At 51.7% G+C, this 15374-nt stretch overlaps 1 protein-coding gene across 1 annotated transcript in view; it reads left to right on the forward strand.

Annotated features, from left to right (window-relative positions):
* Positions 1-15374, forward strand: part of CHN1 (chimerin 1) — an 85666-nt gene that overhangs the window by 51063 nt on the left and 19229 nt on the right. The window contains exons 3-6 of the mRNA XM_078866803.1: positions 153-208; positions 5856-5887; positions 6638-6751; positions 13959-14298. Of these exons, the coding sequence (XP_078722929.1) occupies positions 153-208; positions 5856-5887; positions 6638-6751; positions 13959-14298 (542 nt within the window). The remainder of the gene's footprint in view (positions 1-152; positions 209-5855; positions 5888-6637; positions 6752-13958; positions 14299-15374) is intronic.

The following is a 15374-nucleotide window of genomic DNA, read 5'->3' on the forward strand; positions in this document are numbered from 1 at the left end:
ATTGTGTGGCGTGACGCGCGGTCGCGTCGCACGTACGTACTTTGAACTTCTTTCGCACCGTACGTAGCCAACCGTGCCAATCGGAGGCCGTTTGTGTGCTGTATCGTGTGGTGTGACGTGCGGTGCCACGTTGTGTCGTGTCGTGTGTGCAGTGTACCAGTTGCAGCAAGAGGCTCCTCACCCCAAAAGGATCACGTGCACACAGGAGGTGAGATTACTTTGGCGTGTGTTCTGCTCGTACTTTTCTTATAATTTATTACGAGCATCATCAGCAACAGTCGTTGTCTATCCACTGCTCTGTGGAGGCTGGACTGCCACCATCCGTCATGGTCACGTGATGCCACAATCTACGTCACTCCTGAGCGTGAAGTGATCTCATTGCTCCATCTCCATGGCAGACGTACACTCTTTGCCGAATGAATACATTATTATAACGTCGCACTCATTACACACAAAGTGCTTGCCGCAAATGAACCGAGATACCTTGTTTATCTCGTCAAGGAACATAAACCATGACACAAACTCCGGTAATCCTCGCAGTGGCTTTTTGGCTAGCCATCGAATAAAGACAGTCGCAGCATCGCTGGCTTTCAGATGTGCTTCTGCAGCCGTCTGGAACGCTCTTCTCTCGGATATTAGGAAGCCATTGGCGCTATGCAATTCTAAATCTAGATTGAAAATTAATTTCTTTAGAACTGCTTTTTGTGTTTAGTTTGTTGTCCCCCCCCCCCCCCCGCACCACCAAGTAGCACAGTTGGCTACATACGGTGCTAAAGAAGTTCAATGTACATGCATACGTTGGATATGTTCTCGCCTTTGGCTGGCATTCCGTCACAGTCCTTGTCCTTTGGCCATCTCACCATGTGACCTGCCCAAAGCCGCTTACTCGTCTTAACAGTCGATACATTGCACGCGCGTGCGTCTTCCGATGCAAGTCGGATCTGAATGAAGACGCGCCGCTTCATCATGTTGATGGAGGTCGGAGCGCGTGACCGTTGACATGGCACAGTCTGCTGTGATATGGCGAATCTGTCCGATCAAACCCTGGACACGAATGAACCTGCTTCCTATCAGTCAGACGTTTATTTAAAGTCAGTTGATAGCCGTGCGAGACCTAAGAAGTCTCTCTTTAATGGTGACCCGGTTCACAATAGTGGCACCGTACATATGAAGGGCGGGTCGAAAAACGAAGCAAATATTAATGCAGAATGAAAGTTAAGCCAATTGTTCGATGCAATAAGAAAGAGATCAAACTCAAAAAAGCACTCCATTGATATTGCTCAAGCCGTCAATCCGATTTTCTATTCAAAACACAATTGGGGAGAAGCGCTTTACAAGTGTAGAGCAGAGAAATATTAGTTCTGTGTCTGTGGTGGGCGGGGTGGGGGTGTTAAGCATTACGGATGAAGGGAAATGAGTGTCCCTAGCAAGGCTGGCTGGGTGAGCGGTCAGCTGATTGTCACTGGAACCGGATTCCGCGTGGAGCGTCTCGCTCGTGCGCCCTCCGTTTGGCGTGCGCACCTCGCACGAGACAATCCACCGGTCTCCCGACGCGGTCCTCTGCGTGCAACCACTGGGGCAGCGAGAGCCGTGAGTTTGAGGGCCTCGTGTTGCCTCATGCCAGCTGCTTCGCTATAATAGCCACTTGCTGCTCTTTGTAAGTTGTGGCACGTGGATGTTGAACTTATTTCGCGCCGTTTCACACGTAGACTTTCGCAACCAATGTGTTTCACAATAGAGGTGTTTTGGGGTTAGATCGCGTGAGTATAAATGCGTCGTTAAACCCGCCGCTGCCCGACACAGCCGGTTAGTAAGGTTTGTCACGTGAACAGAACGTGCCAATCTGTTGGTAGTCCAGCGCACCGGTGTGTTGGAGAGTAAACCCACAACTCTGGCCGTCCGCCTGATGATGCTGGTTGTAATTACTGGTGAAACGTCGTACTCGAATTGTAAATCTTTTGGGTTTACTCTCCATCACACCGGTGTGCTGTACTAGTAACAAATTGGAATGTTCTGTTTTGCGTGACAAACCTTACTAATTGGCTGTGGTCGGGTGGTGGCGGGTTTAACGGCACACTTATATTTCTTCGCGATCTCACCCAAAATTCTCTCGTGGACTATTTCGCACCGTATGTAGCCAGCCGCACTAATCGGAGGTGCGGGGGGATGAAATCCTCGCGGCTAGGAGGAGACGAGCTGGAGCTGAGACGGGTGCGAGGCCATCGCCAGCGTGGTGCCCGATGCGCGTCACCGCACGCGCTGCCTCGATGCCCCCCCCCAACTCCCCCAAGGGGGCTTGCATCGCACAGCCCAGAGAGCAATTCAAACGTAATCGCTCTCCAACAAATTGCCGACTCCATAATTAGACGAATTAGGTACGTCATGGTTTATAAAACCTTGAGGGCTATCCAGGGCAATGTGGCCCAAACATATTATGCCCTAATTGTGCTCGGCCATGATAAGAAAAAAAACAAATTGTGCAGCAACCGGTTCCTCATTCATGGGATGATCATGGAAATAATTGTTTAACACACAAAAGGATGAGCCTCGCTGACTGAAGATCTTCTCACCAAGCTGAAATTCTGGAGCTCTTTTTAGCTACTTTTAAGGCATCATAGAGTGGGTTTGCTTCACTAATTAAAACTTGACGATTCTTATTTCTTTACCCCTTCCCGTGCCACATTCACACTCAGCATTGCACTTCGTTAAACGCAAAAAACAAAACTGTGTAGGCTTCCTTCGGGTCTTAGCCTCGAGATTATTGTGAGCATTTGAGGAAATATGATTACGCCTAATTTGCAAGACTCGTTGATGAGTTGGCCAGACATGTGAATGCAGAAGCTCTCTGCAAAGCTGCAAATTAATGGTTCCGATTGTACACTGGGTAAAGTGAATTCAGCGCGTATGTACGTACCAATGTGTCCGTTGAACTCCTCTCGCGCCGCACGTAGCCAGCCGTGCTCATCGGAGGTGTGGAGACTGGCGGTATGGTCACCATGTTGTCGCGTGAGACTTCATCGGCGGCGAGCGTGGTGGTGTCGGTGCCATGGCCCCTGCGCGGAGCTCGGGGGCGGAGTCCCCGCGACCGTCCCCCCGCGTGCGCTCTCAGCTGCCCTCCCCCCCGGGGGTGTAACGGAATTGGCTGTACTCACGTCGGTTTTTATTCGATAAGCGAGCGGGCACGAGCTGCGAGATAAGACACGGTGGGGTACACAGGAGGTCGTGCGTTCGATCCCGACCCCTGACGCCTGCTGCTGTATATTTGAAGTTTGCGGTGTCTCTTTCCCCGTGGTCGCGTGGATTTTCCTCCGGGACCTCCCTCCACATTTGGAATGAAAAAGCGTTTAGAGTATTTAGCTACTATAAATTTGCACTTCGTTGAGCTATCATTTGTGGCCAGGTCACTTCTAAAAAAAAGAACTATATCGCTCAGTGGGCCTTACCTGGTCAAATATATTGATATTTTTAATAGATTTAAAGACGTTGGCTGCTGCCTTCGTGGACACATCGTCCCTGAGAGCAGGCCCTGCCCTTTCCGTCTGTCCGTTCGCAACCGAGCTTACAATTCACCGGTGGGCACGACCCGCCGCGGAAATTAATCGTGTACACACAGGCGAGACTCCTGGCGCATCGGAGGCAGCGATGCGCGGGTGCAAAGCAACAAAAAAATCTAAATAAAATCCACAAAAAATCGCCCGGGTGGAATTGTGAACAGAATTCGCCTCGCTTGTCATCCTACCGGAGAAATAGCGTGAGGCCGTCTGACATTGTCAAACTGATTTGCAACACGAAACCATAATGGATGTTTGCCCTGTTCCGGGCCGTCACAATCCCCGAGTGCATTCGGGTGCGGGGGAACCGTTCGTCCGGTCGCGTTGAGCGTGAGCGCGTGGCTTGCTGCTCCCACCTGGGAGCATCGTCAATCCAGCAGCAACCTGAAGCGAGGTGTCCCCTTTTGTCGTTGCCATGGAAAAAATGTTTTGGAAGCAAGCGAACTCGAAATCCACTTTGATTTTCTGCAGCTCATCAGCAGAGAGGCAGGCCTGTTCGGCAAATTCTGCCGCGTTTTCTGACGTTATTGGCGAGATCACTCTACAAAGCGCATGTCTAAGATGTCTCTCACGTGCTTAAGTTTGAGTCGGGCTTTGGGACCCAGGGTTTCAGAGATTCTTGCTAAAATCGCTGGCACAATTATAGCATCGACCCCCTTGAGCTACCCAGACAGGCCCAGTGTCAATGTCCCTGTCTTTGCATGACCTATTTTACCCACAGTGCTGCCGGCGTCGTCTTTCGTCATCTGGACGTGCGCATTTATGACCCTTTCTCGGTCCACTGCAGGACGAGGGCTTTCCTCTTCAGTGGACACTGTTTGGGTCTGTCGTACGAAAAGAAGATCTACCCATCGCTTTCAGATGCGCTTCTGCGGCCATCTGGAACGTTCTTCCTTCTGATATTAGGAAGCCGCTGGGAGCTATGCACTTTTAAATCGAAATTGGAAACTAATTTCGTGAGAACTGCTTTTCGTATTTAGTTTGTTGTCCTTCCCCCCCGCACCTCCGATTAGCACGGTTGGTCACGTACGGTGCGATAGAAGTTCAGCGTACATACAGTGCATACATATAACCCTTCTATGCATTTATACACGGTTATCTGTGAACAATTATTCTTAGACGGAAAAAAGAATAAACGCCGCTGGAATGTATTCTGTATCGTTTACAACCTTTTCCCGTCGCGACCCACTCCCACCCCACCTCGTGCGTAGACCCGTCACGACTGTCATATTCAAGACCGATGAGGGCCACGACCTCCGTACTGCAGAGTCTTGTTCAGTCAAATCTAGGCCGCTGTCCCTTGCTCTGCTTGTTGCCGCAGCTGCCGCCGGGTCTGCACTCGCGTGAGCGCCGAATGTTCCCGTGTGCAGCGAGTGCAGTGTTCGCAGTGTGTGCAGCGTGTGCAGCACATGCAGCGTTTGCAGTATTCGTAGTGTGCATATCAAGTGCAGCATGTGCAGCGTTCGCTGTGTGTGTAGCGTGTGAAGCGTAGGCAGTGAGTGTAGCGTATGAAGCGTTGGTAGCGTGTGAAGCGTTCGCAGTGAGTATCGCGTGTGAAACGTTGGCAGTGAGTGTAGCTGGTGAAGCGTTGGCAGCGTGTGAAGCGTTCGCAGTGAGTGTAGCATGTGCAGCGTTCGCAGTGAGTGTAGCGTGTGAAGCGTTCACAGTGAGTGTAGCGTGTGAAGCGTTCACAGTGAGTGTAGCGTGTGAAGCGTGTGCAGCGTTGGCAGCGTGTGAAGCGTTCGCGGTGAGTGTAGCGGGTGCAGCGTTCGCAGTGTAGCATGTGCAGCGTTGGCAGTGAGTGTAGCGTGTGCAGCGTTCGCAGTGAGTGTAGCGTGTGCAGCGTTGGCAGCGTGTGAAGCGTTCGCGGTGAGTGTAGCGTGTGAAGCGTTCACAGTGAGTGTAGCGTGTGCAGGCTGTGTAGCGAGTGCAGCATGTGCAGGCTGTGTAGCGAGTGCAGCTAGCGCAGATCCCCCGCTGTTTAGCGCGGTGTCACGCTCGTCGCTCGTGACCCCGTGCTCTCTCGCCGCTCCATTACTTGTCCTATTTATGTTACATTTTCAATCGGAGTGAGCGATTGAAGCCACTGCAAAGAGTGTAATTAATTTCCCTCTGAATTCCGAGCGGCCCATCATATTTTGCATCCGAGCGGAGTGACGGCTGCGTTATACGGAACATTCCTTGTCGCCCTCCTCCTCCCCCTCCTCCTCCTCCCTGGGCTTGATTGCTTCATTTCTCATTTGAGGTGCAAATTGCTGTGTCCTCTCTTTAATCACTGGGATTGTGCTCTCTGTCTCCTCCCAGGTCCCCAATCGCCCCAAGCACTACGGCCGAGAGTGAGTTCCCATTCGCATTTCACCCGCACAGGAGCCACGGTGGCGAGATGTTAACTACCTCGCCTGGTATACAGGAGGTTGCGAGTTCTATCCCGACCCTGAGATGCCCGCCGTATATTTGGAGTTGTCTGTTTGGTCTCATTTGTTCCGTGCCATTACGGAATTTTTAAAGGTAATATAATTTCACATAAATGTAGTCTCACACGTGCAAAGTGTCGCACGCACAAATGTATTTTAAACAGATCATTGCGTCGTCGAATTCTTACACGCACGGATAAGGTATAAACAAAAGCCAAGGGGGAACAGGATAAAAGGTAGCACATCGCCATCGGTAGCACAGCGTGGAGTTCGGAGAGCATCGCACGAGTCCTGGAAAAGCATTTAAAATGTGATTGATTTAACGGTTCAAACAGCTTCGCTGCTTCTGCATAAAATCCGTCTCCATTGCAGCGGGGCCTTTGTCTCGCCCGATGTTGTGCAAAATGCGTCACCGTTGGTTTTATGCTCCACCGAAGCAAGCAGAACCCAAATAATGACTTCATCTCAGGAATCTGACCCTCGGCTCTCTGACAGACAGGGGTCATTTTCTCAAGACAAAATGCGCGACGTTTATACGAGTGTGGTAAAAAAAAAACACTGTAACGAAATTGTCACGTCGTTTATTTTCTCTCTCTCTCTCTCTCACGCTCGCTCGCTCGCTGTCCCCTGCACGTGTAATCTGTGTGCCTGCACCGCTTGCCACGCCCCAAGGTTCCACGGGATGGTCTCGCGAGAAGACACGGACAAGCTCCTCGGAGGGCTCGAGGGGAGCTACCTGATCCGGGAGAGCCAACGTCAGCCGGGCACCTACACGCTGGCGCTGCGGTGAGAGGCTCGCGCCCCACATGGGCGCCATACCCCACCCCCCCCCACCCACCTCCCCCCAACCTCCCCCCCCACTTAAAACTAAACTGGTGGTAAAAACCAGAGGACCCGGAGAAAAAAAATCCACACGACCACGGGGAGAACACGCAAACTCGAAATATACAACAGGCGTCGGGGTCGGGATCGATCACACGACCTCCTGTGTACCAGGCGAAGTGGTTAACATCTCGCCGCCGCGGCACCCCTGTTTTGTATGCATGCACGGTACATTCCGGTGACTTGTGAAATTTGAATACCTTGACAGAGTGTCTTATGAGACCCCCGAGGAAGTATTTCTAGCATATTTACAAGAATCACAGCCCTTCCCTGGGAGTAATGTGGTCCACGTTGTAATATTGTTAGATCTCGGAGATTGATGCTTTGCATGGCATTTAATTATGGTAATTGACAGTGGGAGCAAGCCTAAATCATTGTGTGCTGTTCACACTTGTCACTGCAACAGAAGACCCGGTGTGAGTGTGCGTGTGCATGCACATGTGTGCACGCGTGTGTTTTATTGAATGTTTGTTTGGCGTGTGCGGATTTCCCGACCATGGTAAACATTGGTTTCTCGTGACGTCTGGACCAGTCCTGGGCCTCCCCTAGGTTGACTCAGCCTCAAGTGATTATCTGCTCTTACGTGTGAAACATTAGCACTTGGGACACAAACGTGGCCGGGAATCATGCTGGCCCCAGGACCCCCTCGCACATCACTTCCTCCAACAGCCTGTGTAAGCTATCAAGGGACCTTTAACTTTGTGTCTGCGTCTTTGTCTACGTGTGTATGCGTTTGTTTGTGTGTGTGTGTGTTTGCTCGCTTACAGTACTTTCCCCGAAAGTCTTGGTACGACTATGGGGGGAGTGGGTGGGGGATCTTTGTCTCTGTGTGCACGTGTGAGGAGCGGTGGTGCAGCGGTTAGCGCACTGCGCTACGACCCGGCGACCCGAGTTCGATTCCCGCTCGTGGCCAACACCGGTGACGATTATCTGAACCGGTCCTGGAACTCCCCTAGGTCGACTCAGCCTCAAATTAGTACCTGGTGCGGTGTGTAAACAACGCCACTGGGGAGACAAAGGCAGCCGGGTGTGGTGCTGGCCACCCACCTCCGCTTGCACTGTGCTGGCCTTCACAAGTGCTCACTGACAACACTCGTCCCAAAGTCTATGAATGCTATGAGGCGTTATCTTAGTCTTTGTATGTGCAAAAGGCTGCCATCATTAGCACTCTTCATTCAGCGGTGGGGGAGGGGGATGTGTCTCTCAACAATGAATTCGGTTTTCCTGTCGACCGAAGCCCGTGCAAGTGCGTCCATGTGCCGAGCACCCAACGAGAAACCTCGACAGGAAGACAGACGTACGTGCAGGTGCGTCCCGATTTATAGTCCAGTGCTGCTAATGGCAAACGATCACTCGCTGCAATTACGTTATTTAGTAGCACGCCAGCCAATGAAACGGTTAGAAAAATATACTTTTAACCAAGTTTTTATAGCTGCCTCACACCGTAGATCCGAGGAACGCTTTTAACGTGTCAAAGAAAACATGCATTTGTTCATGCATGGTTCTTGCAAATGAGAGTTCAACACAAAGTGTATTTACCAATGGCTTCTCTCCCCATCAGCCCCATCAGTTTGTGCCGTGCTCTGTTCTGGTCAGAGGACAAGTGAAAGGCGTGCCCAGAATCCTGCTATGTCCAGCTGTTGCAGAAGTTTTGCCCTTCCCTGTGAGTGGAGAGGTGTAACCTTGGAATTACACTGAGAGCCAGAAAGAGGAATGCACGGAACGTACGCAAGTTAAAGGCCTCATGGGACCTCCTTTGCCAGTACCAAAATATGAGAATAGGTTTTTCCCCTTTTTCTGGCAACAAACCAGGTGTTAAGATGTTAAAACACCAAACTGAAACCTTTTACAAGGAATCATGTCTGCAATAACCGCAATACTTGTGGTCAGAATGCAAACAAAAAACATACTCTGATCATATATGCATTGTCCTTGACACTGATTGGTCCACACCAGAGACAGCTTTCTTTTGAGCCTCGTCTCAAAAGGTGTTAGACCAGAGGACGTCTAACACCTTTTAAGACAAGGCTCCAAAGAAAGCTGTCTCTGGTGTGGACCAATCAGTTTCACAGACAATGCATATATTATCAGAGTGTTTTTGGTTTGCAGGTATTGTGGTTAATGCAGACATGATTCCTTGTAAAATGTTTAAGTTTGGTGTTTTAACATCTTAACACCTGTTTTGTTGTCAGAAAAAATGGGAAACCTACTCTCAAGTTGAAGGCCTCATTTAGACTCTTAATAAAAACTTCGCGGGCCTGGTTTAGGATGCGTCGTTAGCGGTGACAATGGACGGTGAGCGAGAAGAACAACGGAGCGGCAGGCAAAGGGAGGTAATGCATGCGAGAGGACGTCAACCGAGGAGATGGAGCGACGAGATCAGCTAGTGTGCAGTTGTTGGGTGGATTTTTGGCAACGCGGGGCCATGAGGGATGCGACCGCTTGATGAGGCCTTAATCCCATCATCATCATCATCGACGACGATGATAGGTAAAACCCCAGACGCGGCCGAGGGGAGTTTCTCGCAGCGCCAAACACTTCCCTGTCAACCAGGTGCCTCCCGCAAATAGAAGCCACGTGACGGGCAATCGCGGATAAACACGTGCGTTCTCGCTCTTGAGTGAATTAATGAATAAGTGAAGGGCACCACTGCACGTGCCGCGTGCCCGGGATGCAGGGGCTTGAATGGAATGGCAGGAACAGGCAGACGTACAATTTCCAGCTTAACGGACCCCTTAATCCGCAGAACAGCTCTCATCTCCAGCGAGGACTTGGACTGGGACCAGAAATCCTCTTTAGTGGCATTAAGTATTAACGGCAAGGAGCACAAACACTTGCCAGCAGAGTCTGAGAATAGCCGGCCTCTCTCCCGCATTACGCTTCGTGTCATCGTCAAGATTTCCAGTCCAATAGAGCCTTGATAAGCGCAAGTCCTTTTTTGTTATTGCGTATCTGCATGAAAGCCTCTTTGAAACCCAATTGTTGGACAATCTTGAGCTCTTATTGCATCTGTTATCACGGATTTCCTGATAAGTGTACGGATGTTGTCAGGGTCCCACAATCTGCAGCGTGTCATTTATCCCATCATGCGCTGGCCGTGTATTTGGATATTTTCCCGGCTGTTGACACATTTTTGTCTCGAGGTGCTCTCACGCCTCTCTCAAGGGTCCTCGGCCAAGAAGCCGCTGGCATCTCCGTTGTTCTTAATAACGACGACAGGCAGCTGGACTGCTCACAGAGGCAATGGTAATTACTGTACGACGGAGCGCAATTGAGTCTGGATTCATATCGGCGGCCACGTCTCAAGATGCTGTGCAGAAACAGTGAGCGCGTGTTTTTTTGTACGTTGACGGAGTAGGTCATCGGTAGTGGGGGGGGGGGAAGGAAAGTCTTGAGCCTTGACTTAAACAGGGACAGGGAGTTCCTGATTGTGGGGGCAGCAGATGGGAATTAGCGTCCTCCCGTTGCGCGCAGATCCGTGGTGTTTTTTTTTTCCGCCCGCAGAAGGCCTTGGTTGCCGGAGTGCCTGTAACGGTATCGGCAAGCTTGCAATGCAGTCTGCGCGCGAGCGGCAGTGACTCGCACTCAAGCAACCACATCTGAAGTTTTCTTCAACCGTTAAGCACGTGCGTGGAATACAAGTCGGATTCATAAACCGCTGTTGGCGATGTTCTCCGAAGCCTCGGCGCTGCGACGCCCTCGACTGAGCTCTCTGCTGTTGTTCTGCACGATGCGGTTGTGCTTGGGTTCGTGCTGACGATTCGACTGCGTGCGCTGGGCAACGGCCTCTTAAGCCGAGGCCACGGCCGAATGCGAGCCCCCCCCAGGACTGAAGCGTGAGCAGACGCGTGCTTATAGTTTGTGTACGAAATGCGTACAGTTTATATACACAATGCATATACGGTAATGCGCCCTAATGGCCCGTGACAGGCGACACTGTGCATTTAAATTGCCGTTCCTGTCCTCGCCGTCCAAGGGCAAATTCAGTTGCCTGAGCTGAAGGCGTGAAATTGATCGGATGTTTCTGACTGATGACGGCACGTGCAATTATGCGCGGACCCACACAGCTCAACAGTTGTGTTCGCAATGGGACTTGGCCCGTGCGGAAAATGACCCCGCTCTCTTGGATGGCGACGGGGACAGCGGCCGTGCGCGCGGAGCCCCTCGCCGCCGGGCGGTGACGCGCTCGCCGCTCGCGTCCACGACCTGATGAGGTCAGGTGCATTCGTGGCCCCGTGGCCAAAATGCTGGCAGCCGCTGAGACGAACTGGGGTTGCGTCCACTGTGCCCCGTTGCCTTTTGCGGCCCGCGTGGTGCACAGGCCGCGGAGATCGCATCGCGCGGAGGGGCGTTCTCTCGTTGTGCGCCCAACACCGGCCGCTCGCGCGCCGCGGGTGCGGTCCGCGAGACGCCGCCAAGCGATTTCGTGGCTTTGTAAGGGGACCCGCTCGAGGGCCAGGCGAAACGGGGTTATTGAGCAGGGTAGCAGCGTGGGAATGTTTCATCCCAGGCGGCGGGGGGGGGGTAGAAGGCCGCAGCACCTGGTAGAATACGCTCGAGCTGCTTCATTTCCACCCCCATTGCTCTCGGCAGCTTGGCTGGGCACGAGATCGATATCTGCCCTGGGTAGTTTTAACAAGCCACGATCCACGAGCGCTTTTGAAGACGCATTGTGGAGATTAGGGCAGCCTTGTGCGTAGTAGTGCGGCAGTAGGGGGGGGCGGCAGATGATGGCTTTTGCCGTTCAATTCGAGGACCTGGCTTTTACGTGACCTTTTTTTTTGTGCTGGCGAGCGGATTTGTGGTCGCTCCGCAGACGGCGACACGTCTGAGTGGGGCGTGCCGGCTAAGTGCAGGGAGTTTTTTTATTGTACTGTATATATATGACTGCCATAGCATTCGGAGTGCCCGAGCTTTACATTAAAGGTACGTGAGCTATTTTTAGTCATGCCTGGCTTCCACAGGCTGGTTAGTGAGAAACCCAGGAGCGATGTAATCGCTCTCCCCTGCTTACACAGCTGTCACGGGAGATACGAGAGCGCGAGCAAAGGTGCCGTGCGTGTTTATTGCGTGCGGCGCCGAGACGAGCGTGGCGTTGATTGCACAATGTGGCAATGCTGCTGATGTTGATACTGCTGGTGATCGATGATGAGTCAGGTGTTTTTTTTACACTGAATATTATTGGCATCTCCAGTACTATTTTTCAATTTAAAGCTTTCGTGACTGCAGGGATTCATCTTCTTGGTTCTTTCGGTAAAGTCGCGTAGAATGGAAATAATAAAAATAATAAAATAAAACATAATAAAATATTCTCAGGTTTTTTCGGTAAAGTCACGTAGGTAAAACATTAAAAGTAATGAAAGTAAAATAAAACAAAACAAAAATAAAAATAAAATTCACGACGTTTCGGAGGCAACACAAGTCAACACAAGTTGCCTCCGAAACGTCGTGAATTTTATTTTTATTTTTGTTTTGTTTTATTTTACTTTCATTACTTTTAATGTTTTACCTACGTGACTTTACCGAAAAAACCTGAGAATATGAATCATTGCAGTCACGAAAGCTTCAAATCTAGAACATAATAAAATAATTCTCACGACGTTTCGGCCACAACGCAAGCAGCCGTCCGCAGGTGCTTGCGTTGTGGCCGAAACGTCGTGAGAATTATTTTATTATGTTTTATTTTATTATTTTTATTATTTCCATTCTACGTGACTTTACCGAAAGAACCAAGAAGATCTCCAGCACTTCTCACCACCACGCGGATTGGCCTCACCCGCTGATCACGGTGCCACAGAGAGGTGATACGCGTCCAAGGCTTCATCGCGAAGGAGCAGTTGAGGATTCTTCAACACGCTCAAAAAACATCATCCGGTGTTCTTTGAGAGCGGCAGCAGAAAGGAGACATCCCAGAGGTGTTCTAAGAGAGGGCCTCGCGCTCGTAGACCGTTGCCCCGAGAGCCGCTGGCCGTCGCCGTCAAATGCCACGAAGCAAAGGTGCGGTGATGCGGCTCGCCGAGCTGGAAGCCGCGTTGATCCCACAAGCGCGTTGATCCCACAAGCGCGTTGATCCCACAAGCGCGTTGCGCCCGCAGCCAGACCCCGCTGCCGCCCGCGTTTTGAACCGCAAGCCCGTCCGTTGCGTTGACGCGTCACGGCTTGGAATTGAACCGACTTAAAAAACAACTGAAAGCCGCCGCGTTTCCGCCATTTAATCAAGACGGCACTTATACGAGCGGCAGCTTCTAACATTACGCCTAATTTCACTGCGCATAAGCTGCACGGCGCGCTTTGATCACCGTGCCCGCCGAGTTTTCTGGCCAAGTGATGGAATGGCGCGAGGGGCTCAACAATTGCCTCCACATGTAGCACAGCATCAGATTAACTCCATTTTCTTAAAACGGCGGGGGGGGGGGGAGGAGGTGGGTTTGAATGCTCGCTGCAATCGTGGGTTTCCTGAAACGGCAGCATTGGGTAAAATCCGTGAGGCCCCTTCAACCGAAAATGGGAGTCAGAAGCTGCTGCTTACGTCTAGCCTGCGATTCCTTTCATGTGCAGACATTAGAGATGATTGCGTACGTTTAAATACAGGTACTTTTCAAATCACCGCGTTTCCTTTTGACTTTCGTGATCCCAATTTCATGGCCGCCGAGAATGTTGGGCATATTTATTGTCACGAAATATGACGCCAAATTCTTTTTAAATTACTGCTAATTCGCGTAACGGTTACCCAGTGGGAATTACTACTTGCGTTGTGAGTTGTGTTGTTATTAGGGGGTCTATCAAAATTGAAATCCAGCCAAAGGGTTTCCCTGAATTTAGAGACAGAATCCATAGCGAAAGGGACACGGCTCGGCTGTCCGTCACCACGGGGAGAGCCGCTGTCCGTCACCACTGAGCTCGTGCCAGGCCAAGTACACTGCTTAACTCTGTATGTATGTTTGTGTGCATGTATGTTGAATTTCTTTCACACCATACGTAACCAACAGTGCGTGGTGAAGGACCGCAAACTAAAACGAAAACTAAACCAACCGAGCCGCTCAACTATCCGTTAAATTGCGAGCGCGACCGTTACCATCGCTTTAATCGATCACTTCTATGGGCGCCGCAGGTTCGGGAACCAGACGCGCAACTTCCGCCTCTTCTACGACGGGAAGCACTTTGTGGGCGAGAAGCGCTTCGAGTCGATCCACGACCTGGTCACGGACGGCTTCATCACCCTCTACGTGGAGACCAAGGCAGCCGAGTACATTGCGCGCATGACCATCAACCCCATCTACGAGCACGTGGGCTACACCACCGCCGGCTCGGCGGGGCCCGCGGGAGGCGGCGGTGGCGGCGGCGGCGGGAGCGGGAACTGGCGCGCCGCGCGCTCGGGCGCCGCTCGGGACGTCCGCGCGGTCACGCCGTCCGCGCCTGCGGACAACGAGCTGAGCTCGCCCGGCGACAAGGTAACCACGGCGACGGCGGTGGTGGCGGTGGTGGCGGCGGCGGCGGCGGCGGCGGCAGTGGCGGCGGCGGCGGCCGCTAAGTCAGAATCAGAATTTCGACCTGAAACTTTCGTGACTGCAGGAATTCATATTCTTGGTTCTTTCGGTAAAGTCACGTAGATAGAAAATACAAATAAAATAATACAAATTTAATACAAATTTTAAATTGAAATTATAAATTGAAGATAATGAAAGCAAAAAACCCACGACGTTTCAATCGCAACACAAGGGGTCTTCATCAGGCGAACTTTACCGAAAGAACCAAGAATATCAGAATCAGAATATTTGTTGATACTGGATGAGCTTTTATTGGCTAATTTTCCCGGGCGTCCAGTAAGGGGCTGGTAAGAGCGCTACAACAACAAACAATCCAAAACACGAATGCAGTGCCAAGCACAGCAGAGGCAAATGCAAAGTGGCGGCGATGTCGTCACGGAGCTTTTGAGGGCCCGGTCTGGGTGCGCTGCTCCAACCGGCCGTTGTTTAGCGACCCAGCGACGTCCGTACGGTGGGAGATGCGCACGCGCGATGATTTGCCCCGTGGCGTTCTCGCGACCGGTCGCCAGTTTTGCGATGGACACATGGTAACGCACGGAGGTTGGCAATCGCCCGCAATGTAATGCTCGCCACGACAAGGTGACACGCTCAAGGTAACGCACGCAATGTTACAGAAGCGAAGGTAGCCTTTAACAGGCTTAGGGCAAGTGCTGTTAGCGAGCACCCATGAAGGCCGGCACAGTACACGAGGGGGTGGGTGGCCAGCACCACGCCCGACCACCTTTGTCTCCCCAGTGGCACTAGGTACTCATTTGATGCTGAGTCGACCTAGGGGAGGCCCAGGGACGGGTTTAGATTATCGTCACTGGTGTTGGCCGTGAGTGGGAATCGAACTCGAGTAGCCGGGTTCGGAGTGCGGCGTAGCGCTAACCGCTTTGCCACCGCTCCCCACACTCCACACGCGTGCGCCCGCACCGACAATGTAACGCACACACGCAGACAAGGTCAAATGGCAACGTTCTTTGCGCACAGCCACGGCG

This window comes from Lampetra fluviatilis, chromosome 2 (assembly GCF_964198595.1).
Source record: "Lampetra fluviatilis chromosome 2, kcLamFluv1.1, whole genome shotgun sequence".
Lineage (NCBI taxonomy): Eukaryota > Metazoa > Chordata > Hyperoartia > Petromyzontiformes > Petromyzontidae > Lampetra > Lampetra fluviatilis.